The sequence below is a fragment of the Onthophagus taurus genome, chromosome 3 (genome assembly GCF_036711975.1).
Source record: "Onthophagus taurus isolate NC chromosome 3, IU_Otau_3.0, whole genome shotgun sequence".
In the NCBI taxonomy this organism is placed as follows: domain Eukaryota; kingdom Metazoa; phylum Arthropoda; class Insecta; order Coleoptera; family Scarabaeidae; genus Onthophagus; species Onthophagus taurus.
The window spans coordinates 27,058,699-27,084,323 of record NC_091968.1 but is presented as its reverse complement, the minus strand read 5'-3'; the positions used below and the strand labels follow the sequence as shown (position 1 = coordinate 27,084,323).

General features: G+C 34.3%; 1 protein-coding gene and 1 long non-coding RNA gene across 6 annotated transcripts in view; one reads left to right on the top strand and one right to left on the bottom strand.

The window, feature by feature from the left end:
* LOC111419075 (gamma-aminobutyric acid type B receptor subunit 1) overlaps positions 1–25,625 on the bottom strand; it is a 127,440-nt gene that overhangs the window by 23,037 nt on the left and 78,778 nt on the right. The window contains exon 1 of one of the 5 annotated variants that reach the window (XM_071195579.1): positions 1,857–2,111. The exons of 3 other annotated variants lie outside the window; for them this stretch is intronic. In XM_071195579.1, coding sequence (XP_071051680.1) covers positions 1,857–1,859 — 3 coding nt within the window. In that variant the 5' untranslated portion in view covers positions 1,860–2,111. Of the gene's footprint in view, positions 1–1,055; positions 1,107–1,856; positions 2,112–25,625 lie in introns of those variants that run through there. One more of the 5 variants, XM_071195578.1, reaches the window with a different exon arrangement.
* On the top strand, positions 18,088–19,116 carry LOC139429620 (uncharacterized). The gene is made up of 2 exons (XR_011640187.1): positions 18,088–18,389; positions 18,448–19,116. It is a non-coding gene; the product is annotated as an uncharacterized lncRNA (long non-coding RNA).

Sequence of the window (25,625 nt, the reverse complement as noted above, 5' to 3'; positions counted from 1 at the left end):
GCTAGATCAAGACGGTGTGATCTACGAACCTCAAATATCTCCATGTAAAAATGGACGATTACAGGTCATAAATGTGATCTTATAGGTGCCCTTTCGCATTGCTCATAGAATTCTAACTTCCAGCTAAAATATGTTGATGATAGGTACTATGATAGGTAATATGATAGGTACTATGATAGGTACTATGATAGTACTTCACAAGCCCTGGAACATACTTTAGTAAGCCCTCCGGGATGAGATTCAGGCGAAGACCATCCACGGCATCTTTGACTGGTATTCTGGTTCGTAATGGTAATAGAGATCTACATCGAAACTTACCAGAATATCCTGGCCATCTAACTTCATACTTCTGATTGATCCCACAAAATGCGAAGAATCTGTGATCTTTGATTCTGTTTTACTTGTATAAGAAGGCAGAACCTTGGCAAGGTGTTTCGCCAGCTGATACGTTCAAGAATTTATGACATTGACAATAGGACGTAGCGGGAGATCAACACTGCAAGTGTAAAACTTGCACTAGGTATAGTGTTAGTAAAACCAGGTATAGTGTTAGTTCTAGTTTTACACTTGTACTGTCACTAGAACTAACATTAGACCTAGAACTAGAAACATTCGGGCTTAGCCGTCTAATAGACGTTTGGCTAAACCCGAATATTTCTAGTTCTAGGTATAGTGTTAGTTTTACATAGTAACAGTGCTGGTCAATTACTTACTAAATCAGTTTTTGACACTTAGGAAATTGTTTAAAATAATTGGTTACCATACTTACTCATGGCTACTGCTATTTCATCATGTCAACAAATTTGAAGAAGTATTCAGTATTTTGATGGTTTTGTTTGCTTCATTTTAACTTATTTTTTTAATAAAACTCGCTTCATATTAGGAAGAAATTAATCGGTGATGTGAAATGTCAAATATCATTTAACGTAGCTGAATAACGTTAGATGGCGTGAGCGTAAAAAGGGATCTTTTTTATTTAAGTTTGGTTATTTAAAATTTTTAAATAAAAACTATAAATTACGGGGTTAATTAATGATTTTAAATTAATTGCTTACCATTTTCTTCATTTAATAAATCAAATCGATTTTCTTAAATCTTCAACAATTTTCAATTCCCTTAAAAAAGTTAGGTTATGTTTTCAATCAAACTCATTAAGTAATTTAAAGGTAAAAAATAACTTACTGGAATCTATACGCACTTTAAATCAACATTTTGGGAGTCCAAAAACGTATTTTGATGTTTTTTTCGGTTCATTTAAACTTATTTTTTTAATAAAACTGGATAATAGTGTCAAGAAGTGAATCGGTGGTTTTAAAATGTCAAATATCATTTAACGTAGCTAAATAACGTTAGATGGCGTGAGTGTAAAAAGGGATCTTTTTTATTTAAATTTGCTTATTTAAAATTTTTAAATAAAAATTATAAATTATTGGGTTAATTAATGATTTTAAATTAATTGCTTAGCATTTTCTTCATTTAACAAACCAAATCGATTTTCTTAAATCTCCAACAATTTTCAATTTCCTTAAAAAAGTTAGGTTATATTTTCGATCAAACTCATTAAGTAATTTAAAGGGAAAAAATAACTTACTGGAATCTATACGCACTTTAGATTAACATTTTGGGAGTCCAAAAACGTATTTTGATGGTTTTTTCGGTTCATTTAAACTTATTTTTTTAATAAAACTGGATAATAGTGTCAAGAAGTGAATCGGTGGTTTTAAAATGTCAAATATCATTTGTAGCTAAATAACGTTAGATGGCGTGAGTGTAAAAGGGGATCTTTTTTATTTAAATTTGCTTATTTAAACTTATAAATTACGGGGTTAATTAATGATTTTAAATTAATTACTTACCATTTTTTTCGTTTAATACATCAAATCGATTTTTTTAAATCTCCAATAATTTTCAACTAAGAAATTTAGGTTATCTTTTCTATCAAATTACATTCCCTAATTTAAGGGGAAAAATCGCTTACTGGAATCCACACTCACTTTAAACACATACTTTGGGAGTCCAAAAACGTATTTTGATGGTTTTTTCGCTTCATTTCAACTTATTTTTTTAATAAAACTCAATAATATTAGCAAAAAGTAAATCGATGGTTTTAAAATGTCAAATATGATTTAACGTAGGTGATTAACGCTAGATGGCGTGAGTGTAAAAAAAGGTTTTTTAAGATTTAAATAAAATTAAATGAAAAAATTTTATCTTTTCACATAAACGAAGATTAATTTTCTTTCGTTTTATTTTCAAACAATATAATTTATTGAATCAAAGTTTTTTAGAAGAAAAATATGAAATAAATTAAAAAATTCACGCTAGATGGGGTAAGCGAAATGTCAAAAATAACATTTACTATTTATTTAGTTAATCATGTACTAATTCAAATTAAAGCTTAATTTGCTTCAAAATGATGCATGATAAGTTTCTGCTTTAGCTGTGCGTCTTCAGATTAAAATTTTTTTGGACTTAGTGAACTTAATGAACTTTTGGTTATAACGGACATATCCCTTCGCTATATTAGTCCGTTATGTCGCGGTTTTACTGTAATTTTATAGCTCCCCTCTGCCGAGATTTATGAAGGAAGTAAACCGCAGATGAAAAACAATAAACTTGAAATATGGCTAAACATAGAGTTAATGCACACGAGATTGTTACTCTTTACGTTTACCGTTTACGATCTACGAACCTATGATCATTTAATGTTGGTATAATCGGAAAGTCAAAGGACGTTTTAAAGAAAAAAAAATAAAAGTGGGTTGCGAAAGTATTTTTCGTTTTTGCGTAGGAAAGGCCGGAAAATGCAAAAATCCGGCAATTACGACCCTCAACGATGAGCCCTCCCACAATTTATATTTAAAAGGGCGGTACTTTTCTTTCATATAAAAGGGAAAAAACGCGCTCGGAATAAGAAACGGTAATAAGGGGATAATTTTTCACTTCGACCTAGACAACTTGGAAAGATAGCAGGTTGTCTTCCCCCTTCTCGTTTCATTCTTCGACATTCTCCTTGAATTACATAAATTGTGAGAAATAGACTTTGTACGTATGTATTTTCTGGAAAGCGTCTAGTGCAAATTTGGGTTTCATAATCATTTTCTCCGAGGACGCTATAATTTATGCTGTACTACACCCAAAAGGGATGTTTTCACCGCGAGATAACGTACGTCTCGACTACTCAACACCTGTATTCAAATGGGCTTATGAATATTTCAAAACTCCATTCACAAACACACGTTTAAAAAACACATTTGTAAATTAAACACATTAAGATAATATTAATTATTACAGAAGCAAAGGTCAGTGTAGCGAGGATATAGTCAATTAGCATGGTTATTAACGCGTTATTCAACGCGAATTGAGATTATTTATCATTATACGTCCCGTTGTGTTGCGAATTCATTCCCAACAGTGCGTCATATACAAAGTACAAATTGCGTTGAGTTTCGAAACATTGTCTCTCAACTATTCGTAACAATTTTGCCAATAAATCAACAATTATCGTTGATTTATCGATGTTGACATCAAAATTAAAAGAGAGAACTCGAAACTGATTAAAAAAAAAAGTTAAAAGTGTTGGTTCTAGTTTTAATTGTTATTCAGCGTTAGATTGTAAATTTTTATTGTATTAAAAGTTGAACTAACACTAGACCTAGAACTAGAATCATTCGGGTTTAGCCGAACGTCTCTTAAGACGGCTAAACTCGAATGATTCTAGTTTTAGGTACATTGTTAGTTCTACATAGTAACAGTGCTAGTGTAAAACTAGAACTAACACTAGACCTAGAACTAGAAACTTTATGGTTCTAGATCTAGTGTTAGTTCTAGTTTTAAGTGTTATGCAGCGCTAGACTAAGAACTAGAATCATTTGGGTTTAGCCGCACGTCTCTAAAGACGGCTAAACCCGAATGATTCTAGTTCTAGGTATAGTGTTAGTTCTAGTTTTATACTTGCACTCTCACTAGCACTAACACTATACCTAGAACTAGAATCATTCGGGTTTAGCCGCACGTCTCGAAAGACGGCTAAACCCAAATGTTTCTAGTTCTAGGTATAGAGTTAGTTCTGCATAGTAATACTGCTAAAGTAAAACTAGAACTAACACTAGACATAGAACTAGAACCATTTGGGTTTAGCCGCACGTCTCTAAAGACGGCTAAACCCGAATGATTCTAGTTCTAGGTCTAGTGTCAGTTCGAGCTAGTGTTAGCTCTTGTTTTAGATGTTATACAGCGTTAGGTTGTTGTATACTTGTATTGAAATAAAACTAGAACTCGTTTGAAGATGCACTAGAGGCTAAACCCGAAACTTTCTAATTCTAGCTCCAGTTTTATTTCAATACAAGTATACAACCATCTAAAACTAACATAGCATCTAAAACTAGAGATAACACTAGACACAAAAGTTTTCATGCATCATTTTGAAGCAGATACTGTAAGATTTAATTTGCATTAGTGGGTGATTCTTTTAAGATAAAACAAGACAATTAATCTTCATTTAGTCGAAAATTAAAATTTATATTTAAATGTTAGTTCTGACATTTCGCTTACCCCATCTAGTGTCAATTTCTTAATTTATGTTTTATTTTTCTTCTAAAAAACTTTGATTCAATAAGTTATATTGTTTGAAATTTATAGGGAAGAGAGTTAATCTTCGTTTATGTGAAAAGTTCAAATTTTTACATTTAATTTTATTTAAATTTTAAAAAACATTTTTTACACTCACGCCATCTATCGTTAATCACCTCACGTTAAATCATATTTGACATTTTAAAACCATCGATTCACTTTTTGCTAATATTATCGAGTTTTATTAAAAAGATAAGTTCAAATGAAGCGAAAATAACATCAAAATACGTTTTTGGAGTCCCAAAGTATGTGTTTAAAGTGAGTGTAAGCGATTTTTCCCCTTAAATTAGGGAATGTAGTTTGACAGAAAACATAACCTAAATTTCTTAATTGAAAATTATTGGAGATTTAAAAAAATCGATTTGATCTATTAAACGAAAAAAATGGTAAGTAATTAATTTAAAATCATTAATTAACCCCGTCATTTATAATTTTTAATTAAAAATTTTAAATAAGCAAATTTAAATAAAAAAGATCCCTTTTTACACTCACGCCATCTAACGTTATTTAGCTACGTTAAATGATATGTGACATTTTAAAACAACCGATTCACTTCTTCCCAAAATTATCGAGTTTTATTAAAAAAATAAGTTTAAATGAACCGAAAAAAACATCAAAATATGTTTTTAGACTCCCAAAATGTTAATTACAAGTGCGTATAGATTCCAGTAAGTTATTTTTTCCCTTTAATTTACTTAATGAGTTTGATCGAAAATATAACCTAACTTAACTGTGATATAAATGTGTAGAAAACTGTGATAAGTAATAGTACATTTAATTAATTTCTTATATTTGAAGACAACCAATGCATCGAGGTGATATATTGGAATTTGTTTCGAAATAAAGCAATAATAGGGATGAATACTGTGATAATCTAGTGGTTTCACAAATAATTACTCCCGATCTCAAACAAATGGACCTGAATCCTTTATAACAAATATGAATCCGAGGGCCTTCCATACTCTATATAAAATAAGACGAGTCACTAGGCCTCTGGCCCGCGGAAGAAGTATTAATCCATGTTTGTTTTTCTGTTTGTATTTAGACTGAACTGTTGTGTCCGTCCTTGTCTTTGTCTGTAAAATACAAGGAGCAGTGAACCAAAGATATCACCAAGCTGAAGAGAGTTCTACATACAATCTACATGGGAGAAGAATAGAAAACTTGTGACTCGAGTATGATGTGGACGGGTGTCCGAACTCAACATAACCTAACTTTTTTAAGGAAATTGAAAATTGTTGGAGATTAAAAAAAATCGATTTGATTTATTAAACGATGCAAATGGTAAGTAATTAATTTAGAATCACTAATTAACCCCGTAATTTATAATTATTATTTAAAAATTTTAAATAAGCAAACTTAAATAAAAAAGATCCCTTTTTACACTCACGCCATCTAACGTCATTTAGCTACGTTAAATGATATTTGACATTTTAAAACCACCTTCTTCCCAAAATTATCGAGTTTTATTAAAAAAATAAGTTTAATTGAACCGAAAAAAACATCAAAATACGTTTTTAGACTCCCAAAATGTTAATTAAAAGTGCGTATAGATTCCAGTAAGTTATTCTTTCCCTTTAAATTACTTAATGAGTTTAATGGAGAACGTAACCTAACTTTTTTAAGGGAATTGAAAATTGTTGGAGATTTAAGAAAATCGATTTGATTTATTAAATGAAGAAAATGGTGAGTAATTAATTTAAAATCACTAATTAACCCCGTACTTTATAATTATTATTTAAGAATTTTAAATAAGCTTAAATAAAAAGATCCCTTTTTGCACTCACTCCATCTAGTGTTAATCACCAAAGTTGAATCATATTTGACATTTCAAACCACCGATTCATTTAATAATATTACCGAGTTTTATTAAAGAAATAAGTTTAAATGAAGCGAAAAAACCATCAAAATACTGAATAGTTCTATGAGGATATTTAAACAATTTCTTAAGTGTCAAAGAAGAAGTGTGATCCATTAACCAAGATTTGTTGGTGAGGAAGTTCTGTTTTTATTATTAGTTTTAGACAAGATTGTGAAAAAGTCTCAATATCAACTTGCTTATGAGCAAGATGGAACTTGAAATATTGCTTGAGTTTGCTCACTAAGGTAATCTCATCGCTTTTATTAATGATTTATGTGGGTGCTAACGAATTTATTGTAACTGCAAAATGTGCTGTAACAGCTTTATGGTTGTTTTGGTAGTTTTAAATACGGTTAGGTGATAATCCCGCTACGATTAACTCAAAATATGACACGAACTGGGCGGATTACACGTCCAAAGCTTGACGATCCCGTTAACCTGTTTATTTTAGTTCCTGCAGTACAGTGTCCAATCGTGCGAGTGTGAACCGGACGAGAGACAGGACACGTCCGGGTTTCCTGCATGCATATCTGATGTGTTCAACACGTCCCCAACATTGGATACTACACATCACCAACACGATGAAAAATCGGAATTTCCCGTTGATTTTACAATTCACACTTTTCGCATCAATACTCTCGCCTAATTTGATATTTCGAGAAAGGGTATCTTAAGCCAGAAATCCAAATATATGGTGATCCGGGGATTTATCTAGAGACGACGAGGATTTCAACGACAATCCTACCCGGTTAATCTGAAAGTTTTGACTTTCTAATTGTCCCGCGCCAGATCGTAAACGCCATCAATCACAAATTCTTCGTGGATATTTTCGCTGCGTTTCATTTAAGGATCTTTTCTGGTTCTTGATAAAACAGGAGGAAACGCAGAGTTGCTCGTGAGACAGCTCGTTTATCAAGGTGAATGACAGCGTGTATCCTTGTGTGCCGGGGAGCAAGTACCCTTCAAGAATGCTCACAGCAGGAAAGATACAACCCCACTAAACGTTGATTACTCCACCTGGAGAAAATAAATATTTCAAAACTAAATAAAGAAATTCTGAACGCGTTTGGGTTGTTCACCATGTACGTGATGCAAATCGTTAACCGAAAATGTTTTCCTGACGTTCCAATCTACAATTCTCGATGCAATATTGGACATTTTTGAAGCGTTTCGCATATTAATAGGAATCTATGATTAAATTGTCGATATTCAAGCACTCTGAAAAGCCCGCTTTGATGTTTCAATTAAAACATCTATCTCAAATAAATAAATAAATTTTTAATGAAGCTGTCATTTTTATGGAACACCTCTGCAAATGAAATTCCACCCTCTTAATAACACGTATTTGTTAATTATATCTCGGGCGTTTCCCGACCTCAAAGGACTCAAAATCCTCAGTAACCGCACCGACCCATAAATTTACCACGAACCATGAAACCGGAAAAGCAAAATGAGACAACGTCGAAGCATTAGGGGTGTATTTTCGGTAGAAAAAAAAGTAACATAAAATTCTCTCAACGGACCATCCATTTCCATTCACGTAAGCCGAGCTTGACCCGTGATACGAGTAAATAGCTCGGGGGGGAACAAACTCGGAAATTAAAAAAGCTTTTGGGCGAATATCGGTGTCAACTAAAATTCTTCCCGTGGAAGATCAAAAGGTGAAAGGTGAAACACTCCGAATGCACAGCGCAAATGAAATAAAGTTGGTGGAAAATTTCGAACAAAAAAAATATAAATTAACGTGAGGCGAACCATACAAGGTTCTTTCATGTTACTTCGTACTAATTACTGTTTTAAATTTCACAATGCCAAAATTACTCATTTTATTTTCAAACATGCCTAAGTATTGTTTAAGAAATTAGATTTCCATAACGATTAGTGTCATTTGAAAAGTTGTTGAACGATGTGACGAAAGGCACACACCGACTCGGGTATCGATTTCCGGTCGGATCGCGTGCCGTCGGACATTCCGAATGTATAATACATAGTATTTTACCGATGTCATATGGAGGGAGCGCGCGTCCTTCGCATTCTAAGGACGGTTCGATCCGCGGAAACTCCGAAATTGAACGTTGGCCGTCCGTTCGCGTTTCATACCCCTTTCTACGACGAGACGTCGACGGTGACCTAGTTCTCCAGGACGCATTTGCATATGTTATACTTGGTTTTCAGGCCGTTCGATGTAAACAGAAGGTACACGATTTGATCTATATGAACCCAACAAATTACTCTTATTGAGCAAAAATAACAAGAAGACTAAACTGTCTAAATTTGTTTATAAAATGAGCCCAATATACACAAAATAGCAAATAGCAATAGAAACTGCTTATTAGTTTAGAATTTGTCAAATGCATAACTGTTTTGTTTGCAAGAAAAGGCAACATCTGTGGATGAATCATATTCATATATTCCGACATAAAAAGCTGCGAATTGGAATTGCTAACGTACTAGTTCTATTTCACGTAATAATGGATAAGATTCAAAGAAAATAAAAGATTAATGGGGAAGAGGATCTCTACAACTTTTTGGACTGTTTTAAAGATGATATTTTAAGCTTTAATTTAAAGCATAGACCTTAGCAATATCTAGTTTTCTACGAAACTTGTGTTAGTTCTAGTGTAAAACTAGAACTAACACTAGACCTAGAACTAGAAACATTCGGGTTTAGCCGTGCGTCTGAAGACGCACGGCCAAACCCGAAACTTTCTAATTCTAGGTCTAGTGTTAGTTCTAGTTTTAGTGCAATGGAAATATGCAGCATGTTATGCTAACTAGCGCTACCTACCACTGTCAGTAGAACTAACATTAGACCTAGAACTAGAAACATTCGGGTTTAGCCGCACGTCTTTCAAGACGGCTAAACCCGAATGATTCTAGTTCTAGGTCTTGTGTTAGTTCTAGTGATAGTGCTAGTGCAATACTAGAACTAACACTAACCCGAGAACTAGAAACATTCGGCTTTAGCCACACGTCTCTCAAGACGGCTAAACCCGAATGATTCTAGTTTTAGATCTTGTGTTAGTTCAAGTGATAGTGTAAAACTAGAACTAACACTAGACCTAGAACTAGAAAGTTTCGGGTTTAGCCGTGCGTCTTCAGTTATACTTGGTTTTTAGGCCGTTCGATGTAAACAGAAGGTACACGATTTGATCTATATGAACCCAACAAATTACTTTTACAGAGCAAAAATAACAAGAAGAAAACTAAACTGTCTAAATTTGTAATCTCATTGTTTATAAAATGAGCACAAAATAGGAAATAGCAATAGAAAAATGCTTATTCGTTTAGAATTTGTCAAATGCATAACTGTCTGTTTTATTTGCAAGAAACGGCAACATCTGTGGATGAATCATATTCATATATTCCGATATAAAAAGCTGCGAATTGGAATTGCTAACGTACTAGTTCTATTTCGCGTAATAATGGATAAGATTCAAAGAAAATAAAAGATTAATGGGGAAGAGGATCTCTACAACTTTTTAGACTGTTTTAAAGATGATATTTTAAGCTTTAATTTAAAGCATAGACTTTAGCAATATCTAATTTTCTACGAAACTTGTGTTAGTTCTAGTGATAGTGCTAGTGTAAAACTAAGTTCTAGTCTTAGTTCTAGTTCTAGTTTTAGTGCAATGGAAATATGCAGCATAGTAATATCTTATGCTAACTAGCGCTACCTACCACTGTCAGTAGAACTAACATTAGAACTAACTTGAGAGACGTGCGGCTAAACCCGAATGTTTCTAGTTCTAGGTCTTGTGTTAGTTCTAGTATTCGTTTAGAATTTGTCAAATGCATAACTGTCTGTTTTGTTTGCAAGGAACGGCAACATCTGTGGATGAATTATATTCATGTATTCCGATATAAAAAGCTACGAATTGGAATTGCTAACGTACTAGTTCTATTTCACGTAATAATAGAAGAAAAAAAAAAAAAGAAAATAAAAGATTTATGGGGAAGAGGATCTCTATAACTTTTTACACTGTTTTAAAGAAGATCTTTAATTTAAGGCATAGACTAGGATTCCATTATTAGTACACATCTAGTCTTTTGTCAGCAGTATATAGTTTTCTATCAGCAGTATCTAATGTTCTGCCAGCAGTAACAAGTTTTCTGCACAAAATAGATAATCTTCAGTTATGTAGTTTTCTGTTAGTAGTATTTAGTCTTCTGCAAGCGGTGTCTAGTCATCTATTAACAATATTTATTCCTCTACCAGCAGTATCTAGTCTTCTGCCAACATTATCTATTCTTTTGCAAACAATGTCTAGTCTTCCATTAGCAGTGCCTGGTCTTCTATAATCCGTATCTAATGTTCTGCCAGCAGTAAATAGTTTTCTACAAAGAATACATAGTTTTCAGCAATGTAGTCTTCGATTGTAGCAGGACAAAATTATTTCATGGGCTTAAAAAAGGCCATAAAATAATGAGCCATGAAACAGGATTTTATGTACGCTGGCAGCCATTCTGTACTAAGCTTTGCGTAAATTATCTTTTTTTTACCAGCCGTTTTAAGAGGGGTGCAGCTAAACGGAATGTTTCTAGTTTTAGGTCTAGTGTTAGTTCTAGTGCTAGTATTAGTCTAGTTTTATTTGTTATTCACCGCTAGATTAGTATATATTTTTATTGAGCTATAACGGACACTGCCTTCCCCGTATTAATCCGTTACTTCGAGGTTTTAGTGTAATGTCAAATTATATCAGTGATGGGTAGGTATTTCGAAAATGGGTATTATCCGGGTATTTACCCCCTGAATAAATACCTAAACAGTGGGTATAAAAGTGAACCCAGTAAAAATGTAGAAGATTCCAAAAAAAAAAAAAATAAAGAGGAAGATGATGAAGACATTGAAGACGAGGAATTATCAACAATTAAAGATATACATAGCTGTGAACCCTCTCAATCTCATTATCCCCAATATTGATGTTAGAGCTGGAAACAAGATTTATCATAAATTTTGATTTCTCCTCGTGGATATTTAGCCCAACTCTTACACACACCTCCTTTAAGTCGTTCACCATTAGTTTAATCTCTCCAAGGCTATCCGATATAAGAACTATATCGTCCGCGTAGCGCAAATTATTTAAGTATTTGCAATCAATGTTTATGCCTTTTTGGGTCCAATCCAGTTGTTTAAATGCACTCTGAGGACTGTGATGCACAATTTCGGTTCAACAATGTCTCTGCTTGTTTTACTCACAATCAGTACTTTACTACTTTTACTCTCTTCAGTACTTTCATACATGCAATTTTACCGTCTACAAGAAAACAAACATCTACAAGAATGCTACAATATTCTTGTAGATGTTATAAATAAGTTTGGTATATCGATAAGCGACTCTGCATTCTTCAAGTGCTTGGAAAACTACCATCAATTCAATTTTACTTAAAATTTATAAATATCTCTAAATATCCATCTTGGGTAAATATCCCCGGGTATATATCTATATATTTAACAACACTGAATTATATTGACATGTTGTATTTTATGTGGGAGAACGCCCTGGTTTTTATTATGTTTAAACAAATAAGTAATTAAATTCGTAACTACAGGTTACTTAAAATCCTCTCTGGTTTTAAAATAGCTTTGAAACTCTTTTGTCAACAGTACATAGTCTTTTACCAGCAGTAACTACTTTTCTGCACAGAATAGGTAGTCTTTAGCTATGTAGTTTTCTGTTAGTAGTATCTAGTCATCCATTAATAGAATCTAGAGTTCTACCAGCAGTACCTAGTCATCTATTAACACTATCTATTCTTTTGCAAACAATGTCTAACCTTCCATGAGCGGTATCTAGTCTGCAATTAGCAATATTTAATGTATTTCCAGCAATAACTACTTTTTTGCATAGAATATATAGTTTTTAGCAATATAGTCTTCGGTTACTAGTATCTAGCTTTTTACAAGTGGCGTATAATCTTCTATTAACACTACCTAGTCATTCGTTAGCGGTACCTAATCCTTTGTCAGCAGTACATAGTCTTCTACCAACAGTAACTACTTTTCTGCGCGGAATAGGTAGTCTTTAGCTGTGTAGTTTTCTTTTTCTAGTATCTAGTCATCCATTAATAGAATCTAGTCTTCTATTAACACTATCTATTCTTTTGCAAATAGTGATGGGACAGGTCTGGGGATGGGGGGAGAAGACTTTTGGGAGGGACGTGGGAAAAAGAAAGGTTATATTTGATGACTTGGTAAGGAGCACAACGATGTACGGCGCAAAAGTATGGAGATGGAGAGAACAAGGTTTGCTGGAAGATATACAAACACGATATTGGAGATGGGTATGTAGTGAGGGAGGAGGTTAAGGTGGATGCAGTGAGGGTGGAGGTGGGGAGAAGAGCAATATGAGGAAATGATAGAAGCAAGATCGCATTGCAGGATCCTGGGAAAGTGCTGGAGGGAAATTAAGGAGAGGAGGCTGATCTATGGGCAAAGAAACAGAGAAGAATATTATACAAGAGTGGGATAGACAGATATCTGATGAAGAGTGAGATATAGACAGATACGAGAAGGGAGATACAATGAAAGGTATGGGGAGATAGTGACAGAGGAGATTGGTGGCCAGATTCCGTTGTGGCAATGAGGAGCGGGGGAATAGGTACTGGGCGGACGATGTGGAGAGGTGGTGTAGGCTGTGTGAAAAGGATTGGGAGAAGCTGGAATACATGCTGAGAGGATGTAATGAGCTAAGGGCGGTGGTAATGGACAGGAAGCAGATTTTGCAAATCTACAGGAAGCAATATCTAGTCTAGCAATAACTACCTTTTTGCATAGAATATATAGTTTTCAGCAATATAGTCTTCGGTTACTAGTATCTAGTCTTTTTCAAGTGGTCTATTAACACTGTCTAATCATTCATTAGCAATACCTAATCTTTTGCCAGTAGCATATAGTCTTCTATCAGCAGCATCTAATCTTCTGCCAGCAGTAAATAGTATCTATCATATGATTAATTTTTGTCTGTATTTCTATCTGCTTGGAAGTGCGATCAAATAACCTCAGTCCCAAAATCAAAATCAGGAGACGATGAGGAAATCGTAGATTTCACGGGTGTTTAGAAGAGTGTATAGTTAATTTTTGTATTTGAGAGACCTTTATAAATTGTTTTGGTGTAATTATTTGTTTCCATTATTCGTATTAAAATAAAGAATTGCACTTTTTGTAATTATATTTTCGTTCTACCGGTTTCGACTCAACTTAGAGTCATCTTCAGGAACATGTGATCATCGATCATCACATCCACCTATAATTACGCAATTATTAAGTTCTTGATATCCTTACTGCTTTTTTTAATCACGAACAAATGTTCAATAATAGTACCATGGTTTTAGTTCAAATTGTGACGTGTTCCTGAAGATGACTCTAAGTTGAGTCGAAACCGGTAGAACGAAAATATAATAAACTATCCATTACAAAAAGTGCAATTCTTTATTTTAATACTTTATAAATTGGAAATAAAAGAAAATAATTTTCTTACGAACGAAAGATTAGAATTAGTAGTTCACTTTAATCGCTGAATAAATTAATTAATCATTTCGCTCACGTCGCTGCTCAGGTATTGTTGAATCGAAAGCACAATGCGACGGGTTAGTTGCTATTTTTAAACGCATAAAGCGACGTCGGCGCCGGTTTACAATACGGTCGGCGGTGGTGGAAGCGTCGCGACGGTTGATTCCGCGAAATGCCCCTATTTTCCATGAACGGAAAGGTGGGAACAATAGAAACGAACGATCGCATTGTAACTTGTTTCGCTTAATCCAAATAATTTTCTATCAAAAAAATATCCATTATGGTTAAAAAAGAAATCATTTATACATTTTTTTATGTGTCGTAAAGAAATAATCATAGCCTGCGGTAATAAAATCCGATGACCTTTTTCATCCGGGTGAGACAGACGATCGTAAAATAGCTACGAGGGGAGAACCACCCTTTCATTTCGATCCTTAGGGTATCAGAAAATTTTTCTGATGTCCAGTTAGAAACGATATTTATCCCCTTGTTAGTGCTTGTATATCCCTAAGGGTAATTAGGAATCGATTATCGGTTTTCCCCGGGGGTGATCACATCCCCCGAAATTCCATGACAAACTGGGTCGTCCAGGTGAATTCGTTAAATTTATAAAATATAACAACACGGGATTATCGTCCATAACAAATAATAACTTACATTCTCAAACAACGTTTTAATAATAAATTTTAACGTTAAATTATAAATTCCAACGTACAGGGTGTCCAAATTTCGACGGGTTTGCAGGGTATCTCAGTTATGAAAGATAGAAGATAAGTTACTTTTTTGTGAAACTTACAATGGCGCAAACCAAATTTTCATAGCCCTCTTCGTTTTTGATATACAGGGTGTTTCAAAATTTACGATTTTCAGACATCTCCTGTATCTCGACTATCCGTAAACGTAAAAACGGGTTCTAGTAGATTTTTTTACGTAGAATCCAATGGTGCACGTAGAATTTTTCTAGTCATCACGGTTTTTGAGTTATAAAGAGCTGAGAATTTTAGAAGTTGGGTCATTTGGACAAAAAACTTGTGGTGCATACCTTCGGTGTCGCTTTTCTATAAGTGCGAAGTCTCTATCAGAAGGAAGATGAGTATGACCACTTACGAGAAAATGGTGCGTTATTGTTTTAAATTTATTCTCCTTTATCAGTTGTAACCATAAACTCATCATTAGCCAATTTTTATTTTGCCCTGGGCAATTATCTGTAAATATAATTAGGTGGTCAATTTCGGTCTTCGTCATAAGAAATTTTAGGAGGATTGAAGCGACTTCATCACTTCCTCTTTTTGCTATATCTTCCGTCCAGAGAAACATGTGCCCTTTGCCATTTGTACAATCATGAATGCCTAAGTTGTATAACCAGGTTTTTCTGCAATAAAACGCTGGACCCGTTGTTAATTTCGAGATTGGTAATGCCTGTTGTAAGTCAAATGAAATTACCAACGTTCTATTGGTGTTTTTTGATTCTTGAGTCGTGAGGTCAATGTTTAGCCGAGACAATTCCTGATTTTCATTTATTTTTGTTGAAGAGTCTATTCTGATGTTAAGTTGATCACAAGTTTTGCAAGTCCCGGATTTGGGTAATTTAAAGCCAATATTGTATTCTGTACAAAATATCTGCCTATATGTGTGCTCCAGAACAGGTTTGATATGTTGTTGTTGACACCACGGAACATAACACTCAGAATAAAGACGCGATATGGTCATATCACAGTTAAGGTATACTTTCCCTAGATTTTCAGCCCTGCTATAGTGACTTTGGTATTGAGGTATTAAATCTATATGCTGTATAACACTCTGCTTTTGCTGTTCACTAATTTGATTGGGTCTGTTCGAATGTCGGCCACGTTTATCTTTTTCTGGTACAGGAGTTCCTCTTATTTTCTTTGAAACGATGTTGTTCAGTCTACCCTTTGATTTTTGCAGACCGTGAACATTCAGAAACTCGGTTTTACACACGTTTACTGTTTGGCCATTAGCATTCTTAGCATTTTAGGGCATTCTTGCACGCACTGCTCGAGTAGACGATCACCACGTCTCCGACGAACTAAAATTCGCGCATCACCGGTGCTCAATTCGAATCTTGATTCGTCGGAAAACAAAATGTCCCTCTACTCGGCAACCCACTAATGCCTAGCGTTGACCCACTCGTGACGTATGCTGCGGTGCTCGGGTGTTATTGGAATCCGCTGTATCGCACGACGCGCGCGCAGTCCACTATCTACCAAACGTCACCATACAGTTCGCGTAGTGAGTGAGCCTTCCCCTGCCGATGGCCAAACAGCTCCAAGTTGCCTTGAGGAGGACACACACGACGTTAAAGCGCTAAGCACAAGAGTGCGATCCTCGTGTGCTGGGGACGCGCAGGGCCGTTCCGGCGGCGGCTGAAGGTACCTATGTCCTACCTCAGACCATTCTCGCCATGCCCGTTGCACTGCCGATAACGACCGCTCGAGACGACGCGCAATTTCACAGAACGATACACCCTCAATGTGCATACCCACAAACATTCCTTGCTCAAACTCGCTTAAGTAACGCGATCGCCCATCCATTGCGCACAGAGTACGATAACAATGTGGTTCCTCACACCACACTAAAAACGACCGGTATTTTCCATCCACTTCGGTGTCCATAGCGACGGAATGTTCCATTTGGAAGGGCGGCTCAGTCAACAATGCCGCGACGGAACAACTCGAAACTCCCTGAATAAACTCGTCTACAGTAAATCTTTGTGCTCCGCAAATATTATGGATTTATCTTCACGCGTTCAGATTATATAGGGTGTGCTCGTGAATTATTTCCAACAGTGTATTTGCATTTAAGCGTTCATTTATCACCCATACAGGTAGCAAAGAATTGTTAAAAATGCCACCCCAAACGTTTACACTAAACCGTTGCTGAAATCTTCCTGGTCTAATTGCATGTGGATTTTGCAAGGACCACACATGTTCGTTATGATAATTATTTATGCCGTCCCTAGTGAAACACGCTTCATCAGACCACAGAACTTGGGAAATGAAGTTATTATTTTGAGCATGTTGCTGAATAATCCAGTGGCAAAATGCTAAGCGTTGCTCAGTATCTCCAGGATGTAATGCTTGAACATTTTGGCGATGAAACGGATGTAACATTTCTCGATTCAATACACGCCATACAAAACTTTGGGATATTTGTAACATGCTCGCTATACGCCGAGTACTAATTGAAGGGTCATCAAGTACTAAATCAATAACACGTTCTTCATTTTGTACATTCACATCATGGGGACGAACGGAATGTAGTGGAGCGGGGTTACCTGTTTCTCTCAGTCTGCGAAATGATGCACTAAACACTGTATGGGCAGGTTGCTGTCTATTTGGAAACCTACGAAGGTATTCTCTTGCTGCTTGCCGAGCGTTCCCGTTACAAAGCCCGTATACAAAAATAATATCTGCATATTCTTCAGTCGTAAATACATGCATTTTCGTTTTCGATCAAAACTCTGACAATTATAAACTTTGAAACACACAGAATAGAGTAAATTGAAATGTTTGACATAAAGAACTCAGTTTTGTTATCACAGCCAACTCTGTATTTGTGTTTCATAATTATTGTTGCGATTGTTGCAAATCTTTACTTCGTCGATGTGAAGCGTGCATTCAAGCTGAAGACGGACATTTCGAACAATTTTTGTAATTTTTAAACTTATTTTTTATGTTACATTTTCATTTGCCTATTAAACTGTGTAAAATTTTCAAAGGCTTGTAACTCTTTAACCAAAATGAATCGGACCCATATACATATAACATTTTTTCCTTAGAATCGCATCACCTTTCATCTGCCAAAGTTTGTCATAGAGCTAATGAATCATCCTGTATAGCATTCCATCATGTTACATTTTTCATAATTTTCGAAATTCATTGTAAAGTTTTATTCAGTTTTGTTATACTTTGACACTTAACATGCTGGTGCTTCGTACCAGCACATAATGCCAGAGTTGTTACCGAATTTTCAAATACAAACTTAAGCAATTATTTGATATATTATGCGCCATCATAGTATGTATGGTTATCACCATAGCAACATAACTTTTAAATACATACCGAGAGATCAAAAAAGCCGGTCCGCTAAAAACTACTTTCCCAAGCGCTTGATACCAATACTTACTCTCCTCGTCACAGCCTCCTCCCATCTCTACTTGTTTTTAATTTTCAACGTTCTTATTGGTCGACGAGGTGATATCGATTTTTAGTTTCAATGGTTTCGATCAGCTGAGCTCAGAGTCGTGTTCTTGGTTTTGGCGTTTGGTGTTTTCAATATTTCATTATGAATTTATTGCGGTTTTATTTAATGTTATCTGTCTTTATTAAGACAAAAATTCGATTGTGATTTTTCTCTAAGGTAAATAATTATTTTATTTTAAATCGGTTGGGTATAAATTTTGTTGATTTATTTTTAGGTTAAATCATACCGTTCACCTTAGAAGAAGACAAGTTTCAAAGTTTCTTCTCCAATCTTATCTTCGAAATGGAGTAAAAGATCAAAATGGGATATGAAAATATTCAACAAGTCTTTGTGTAGAGGAATTTAGGGAGACATGCCTGGAAAATGTAGTGAATTACCTTATGTCATGACTCATGACATTAGGAAAGTTGTCAAAGTGCTTTGTTACAAGAATTCATTGAATAATTACATGATGATGAATTGGAAGAAGGATTTTTTCAACATGACAATGCAACTACACGAACAAACAAAAGATTCCTTCATTAATTTTATGATGATTGAGTAATTGGTAGAGGATGTTGGCCACCTCGCTCACCCGATCTAACCCCACTAGATTTCTTTTTATTCGGTCATTTCAAAAATTCTGTCTACAAAAACCGTTTACAGACCATAGAAGAATTGGAAGATGCAATACGACACAATGTTCAACAAATAACTGCAGAGCCTGCAGAGCAACTTGTACAGGTCTTCGATAATATGAAAAGAAGAATCACTTTATGTTTAGAAAAGAATGGTCAAGATTTTGAATTCGTTTTATAATAAATAAAACTTCTAAACCTTTATTTTTATAATAAAATAAAAGATCTTTTTTTGATTTATGAAATAAATTAATTACAAAAGAATAGTTTAAAGGCTTTTCTTTTTATTAATTAATCCTTTTTAATTATTTTCATCATAATTTAAATTTACATCCACCAATCTAACTCCAGAGGGAATTTATTTCGAATTTTCTTTAACGAGAGTAACATTTTTAATTTTGTGCGTGTCAGTTTTTAAGGTTATGGTTACTAAACTAAAAGTTGCCTCCCATTTCCCCACCACTATTAAAACAAGTGGAAGGAGGGTGTGACCGCTGTGACGAGGGCAGTAAGTATTGGTATCAAGCGCTTGGGAAAGTAGTTTTTAGCGGACCGGCTTTCTTGATCGCATTGTACATTAGTTTTAGATAGAACAAAATGAATTTTTGTTAATTATTCAAAAACTATAAGAAATATACCCCACAAACTATATATATTTGTTATCAGAAGAAAATAACAAATTATTTTAGGTCATAGCCAACTATGGTTTCCATTTAAAAAAATAAAGTTACGTCTAAAATCTCGAAAATAAAAGATAGGAAAAAAATTCTACCTACGCCACTAAATTCTTCGTAAAAAGTTGCCCATATAATATTTTATTTATAATACTCCATCTTTGATAATAAGTGAGATATTCCCGAATATCGTTTTCGCAAAATTTTCAGTTTTTGCCGATAGGGCGAAAACAAAAGACGATAGCTGTTCGGAGTTTTCGACATTAGCATTTTCTCGAAAAACGAGATCATGACATGTAAGCTAGTTTTAGTTTCGGAGATAGGCTATGGGGACATCTAAATTGGGACACCCTGTACATTAATATGTCAGTGTTCTCAATCACAATGAACTTTTTAGCTTAATTACATTGGGCACGTCCTAAATCGATGCCCATTTTAATTAGCCGTCAGGTTAACCTTTGACCGCTTAAACCACGGCTGCAAATTGGAAACGAGGAGCTGAACAAACACACGTCCGATCCAATCGTTTAAGCAAACTTACCGCGAAATTGAACGGTAAACACAGAAACGCAATAGGGAGGGAGTTTTTATTTATGCTTTTTTTGTTCTCCCATTTTTTATTTGATCGAACTTTTCAGCGTTATTATTCATTCCATTCAAAATCCCATCATCGTTATCATCGCAGTTGTGGATTCCTCACACATACACTTAGCGGTGGGCCCTTCAGGGTCCAAGCGAAGTAGTTTACCCTCGTAACTCGGTGTCAATGGAGCTAGACAAAAGGGGCAGAGTTACTTCAAGACGTCTCCGCTAAAACAATCGTACTGTCTTCGAAGGGTGGATAGGGAGAATACAACTAGTGCGCGAGAAAAGAGAATAGGGGGATTTTCATCCACGACCTAGAAACGAAAACCCCAACACCCCCTTGTGACGTGAAATAAATATATCGAAAATTTGTAATAAAGAAAAAGGTCTTTTCGTCTGTTTTAATTAAACCAGCTAGAACACGTCAAACGGTGCTTTATTATCCAGAAAGGAATTCCACTGGGATATCCTTTCGGGGAGTGAGAGACTCTCTTTAATTAACTAGTTTGTAGGAGTCGCGTTAAAGGGGTTGGTAAACAACCGGTGACAAATTTAATTATGAAGGACAAAGTCCGATGCTTGTCTCTTTGTTTAAAAACGTATCTTAAAATGTCTTTCAAAAAGAATTATTTTTGGACAACTCCCAATATCCCAAAGCTACTCCTCCATTATTCCTTCTTCCCTTCATACTTTCCTTCTGCGTTTGAAATTTTTATATCCTCAAGGGTTTTCCTTTTTTGTTTTTTGGATCAATAAAAATTCATTTTAATTAAATTTAATGCGCTTTAAACAATTTCCAAGTTGTTTCGTCATTAAAAACTTTAATCACCGAAAATATGAAAGTTTTATTTTCCTCGTTTCGAGGCAAACTTTCAGCAGAGTTTTTGTTGCTTCGAGTTTGCTTTTTGCGTTGTCCTCGGAGCTTGTTCGAAATTAAACATTGAATGTCGTAAAAATAACTTATCTTTTCATAAAACGTTATATATAGGTGTCCCACGACGTGACTGCCACAGCTTGGGGTGATTTCAACTCAAAAACGCTATCGTAATCGAGCTACAAGATTTTGTTATTATTAAAAAGTCCAGGTGGCTGTATTGTTTATACAAACCGGTGGATTGGAAGAGGTTAATCAGTTCCTTGGCCAACAAGGTCACCAGACTTTAATCCATTAGATTACTTTTTATGGGGAAGACTGAAAAGTTTAGTGTATGCAGAAAATATTGAAAACAGAGAACAACTAGTAGCTAGAATTATTGTTGCTGCAGAAACTATTCGTTAGCAGAGCTACCACTTCAATTCTAAGAGGAGCTAGACTATGTATACAGCAACTCGGTGGACATTTTGAGCAACTAATTCAATAAAGCTGTTTATTTTTAAATAGTTTACTACCAAAGTACACATCCATTGTATTTTTGTAGCCTACTATGGGTTGATTGCCCGCAGTCTACGTCACAGCATTTGCCACGCCTGGTAACTGTTTGTGTTTTTAGAGGTTATACGATAGACACTAATACGTCTAAAAACATAAAACTTCAAAAATAATATGAATACGGCATAGACCACAACAATGGATGTAGCGGTCCTTTTTGACTTGAAATCACTCCAGCAACACACTCCCAAGCTACTTCCCAAGCAAGTCACGTCGTGGGACATCCTGTATATCTAAACTATCATTTCAGCTATGTAGTTTTCTGGTAGTGTGTCTAATCTTCTGCAACCGGTGTCTGGTCTTGTATTAACAGTGTTTAGTCATTCATTAGCAGTACCTAATCTTTTGCCAGTAGCATATAGTTTTCTATCAGCAGCATCTAATCTTCTGCCAACAGTATCTGATAATATCCATCATATAATTAATTTTTATCTGTCTTTCTATCTGCCTGGAAGTGCGATCAAATAACTTCAAAATCAAAATTTATCTCCTAATTTCCCAAAGCTAACCAGCTCTTCATTTTTATTTAATGCCTTTAAATCAATCTCCAACTTCTTTTGTCATTAAAAACTTTAATCACCGAAAATATGAAAGTCTTTTCCTCGTTTCGAGGCAAACTTTCAGCCGAGTTGCGTTGTCCTCGGAGTTTGTTCGAAATTAAACATTGAATGTCGTAAAAATAACTTATGTTTTAATAAGACGATATACAGGGTGAGTTATTAATATCCCAGCGGACGATAGTTGCTAAACCGTTTTAGAAAGAAAAAAAATGTTTTATACAAGAGTTGTTTGACTCACCACTTTCTATTACGTAAACTTATTTTCACTTATACAGGGTGTTCCATTTAGGCGTATCGGAGAATATGTAGATTTTTTTTAAATAGGACATCCTGTATATTTTATCATATTATGAATAGCATTAAATTTGTTTATACAACCGTATATGTTACTAACTCATAGCGTTCATAGTTCCTGAGATATTCAATTGTTTTTCCTAAATATGTTCATTGCAGAATCTTTTTAAAAACGATATAAAAACGACATTTTTTCCAATTTTGCCTTGAAACTATGTCAGATAATTGTCAAAGCTAGTAGGTAAATGATAATATCCAAAGATAACGCTAATATAAAAGATACGCTATACAGCGTGTTCATAAAGCTTAGTTACTTTTGATGTTTTTCAAATGGCTTTTCCATAAGTTTTTTAAATGGAACACCCTGTATGTTGTGTGCTGGTTGAATTGCTCATCAAGTTACCTTTAATTTATGATAAATATGTCATATATCTAACTTTAGCAGTTTTCCTGATATTTAGAATTTAAAGAATACACCCCTACATTTTTAAATAGCAACCCCTGTCGAGTTTTCCTTTATTTTAAAGGTAATGAAAAAAGACACACAACCCCATAAACCACAACCCGATATCTTAATTCTTTCAAGAATTATGAGGGGTGTTGTTTTTATGACCCTTTAGTAATCCCCAAATTTTCAAATTTTTTTTTTCACTCGTTCAAAACTTATAGCTCCGTCCCGGGAGTTTTGGGAAGCCCTGTATATATATATATACAGGCTGGTTCAGTTTTTAATCGGGAAACTTTACTAGGGCGTAGTACTTGCTAAAATAAGACAAGTTTTTTATATAAACATAGAGTCACAACTCTTTTATTTTCGAGCTATGAAGCACTGTATTATTAAAAAAAGTTGTGCACTTACTACGATCTAGTACTAACTAAATAACTCCAATTAATTGTGATTTTCATAAAAAAAAACATAAAGTCTGTCTGAAGAAATTACGTTGTTTTAAACAATATTAAAAAATTGATACCCTTTCTTAATAATAGTCAAAAATTATTAATAATCATCAACAATTATGAGTATTCACCGTAAATTAAACTTACAAGTTCTCAGAGCCATCTTTTAGAATAATTTTAGCTAAACATGGAGGCATAAAGTGGTACATGGCAGGACATTTTAGTTTTTTACACAGAAACTATTAACTTTTAGGAAAATACTAAAAAGACAAAAAAATACCACTAAAGAATGAGCTTTACAACCCATACTTTTTTATGTTAATATTCCATAGCGCTAAAAAGTTATTATAAAAAAAATGAAGGGGGTGGTGAATTTCATCCCCTTAGAGGGCGCTAGGGAAGTTTAAAGTATGCTTGAAAATAAGGTCTTAACCAGTAGTAAATACGTACAAAGTTTCAAATTCAACGGTTTACTTACAGCCGAAATACAAAACAAAATGTAAATTTTTGGCTCAATTTTGACAACTCATAGCTCGAAAACAAACGAGTTGTGACCCTATGTTTATATAAAAAACTTGTGTTATTTTGGCAAGTACTACGTCCTGGTAAAGTTTCCCGATTAAAAACTGAACCACCCTGTATATATATATATATATATAGAGGTATCTCCGAAATGCGTGTACAACGGAAGACCACAAATTCCTTGACTCAAAATAGGTCGATTTAAGTTAAGTTATCTATATCCAAAGTTGCTTCGTTTCGCCGCTAGAGGACTTCAAAATTAGCAAAAAAAATTCTTTTATTTTTTATAACTCGAAAACGCGTAAATCAATTGAAACCATTTTTCAGAAGTGTATTCACGTTAAACATAAATTGCAATTAGTTGAAATCATTGCCAACTACGATAAGGTAACTTTTGTAATAAAAAAAATATGGAGTAATATCCGGTGAACACATGACATTTCCATCATTCTTGTTTCTAAAATTGTATCAAAAACCATAAAAAGACGTTAATTGAACTTAGGAACTCACTTCTGAAAAATGGTTTCAATTGATTTACACGTTTTCGAGTTATAAAAATTAGTGTTCCGTTGTACACGCATTTCGGAGACACCTGTATATTATATATACAGGGTGTCTAATTAGTGCGATATCGGACGATATCTCCTTACAGGGTGTCGCTAGAAGAAAATGTTTATTTATAAAGTTGTTTGGTGTTCGAAGGTGCATAACCTAAAAATATTTTTGTTTATACAGGGTGTTGCAAAAACAAAGTACAAGGTGCAACTTCGTAAATTTAAATGAAATACCCCATATTTTATTATATTTTTGAATTACCCTTAAAATTCGACATACTTTTTGTTAAGCATTACCTATACCAAAAGTTTTCCGTTTTTGAAATATTCAACATTTTGTGAAAAAATCTCCGTCTGCACGTGTCTATAAAATTTATTTATTTAAAGACCCTACAAAGCAAATCTTTTGTAGATTATTAATGCATAGTTACAATAACTTCATGCCCCTATAAAAATGTGGTAACCTTCTACAGGGTGTTCGTAATATTGTACTCAATACCAGAAACTTGAAATATCTATATCTCATTTTTTTTATCTTAAATTATTCGCCATGTAATAAGGTTTCTTTTTTATAAAGCATGTCCTATACCTATTTGCAATAGTTATCAAGTTATTTATAAGACAATATCTAATGTTTTGCCATCAGTAACTAGTTTTGCAAGCGGTGTTTATTCTTCTATTAACACTCTCTAATCATTCATTAGCAGTACCTAATGTTTTGCCAGTAGCCTATAGTCTTCTATCAGCAGCATCTAATCTTCTGCCAACAGTATCTGATAATATCTATCATATAATTAATTTTGTCTGTCTTTCTGTCTGCTTGAAAGTCCGATCAAATAACCTAAAAATCAAAATTTATCTGCTAATATCCCAAAGCTAAACAGCTCTTCATTTTAATTAAATTTAATGCGTTTTAATCAATCTCCAAGTTGTTTCGTCATTAAAAACTTTAATCACCGAAAATATGAAAGTCTTATTTTCCTCGTTTCGAGGCAAACTTTCGGCCGAGTTTAGTTGTTGTTTCGAGTTTGCCGTGTTTGCTCTTTGCGTTGTCCTCGGAGTTTGTTCGAAATTAAACGCGAAAATAACTTATCTTTTAATAAAACAATATATACATCTAAACAATCATTTAACGCAACTTTTATTAGAAAGATAATCGTTGGAAATTACCTCCTCCAAACCATCTATCAAGTTGAAATGGGTACTGAACGAAAACGACCCGAGTGCAGCTTTTTTATGACGGCAATATTTTCCGGTACA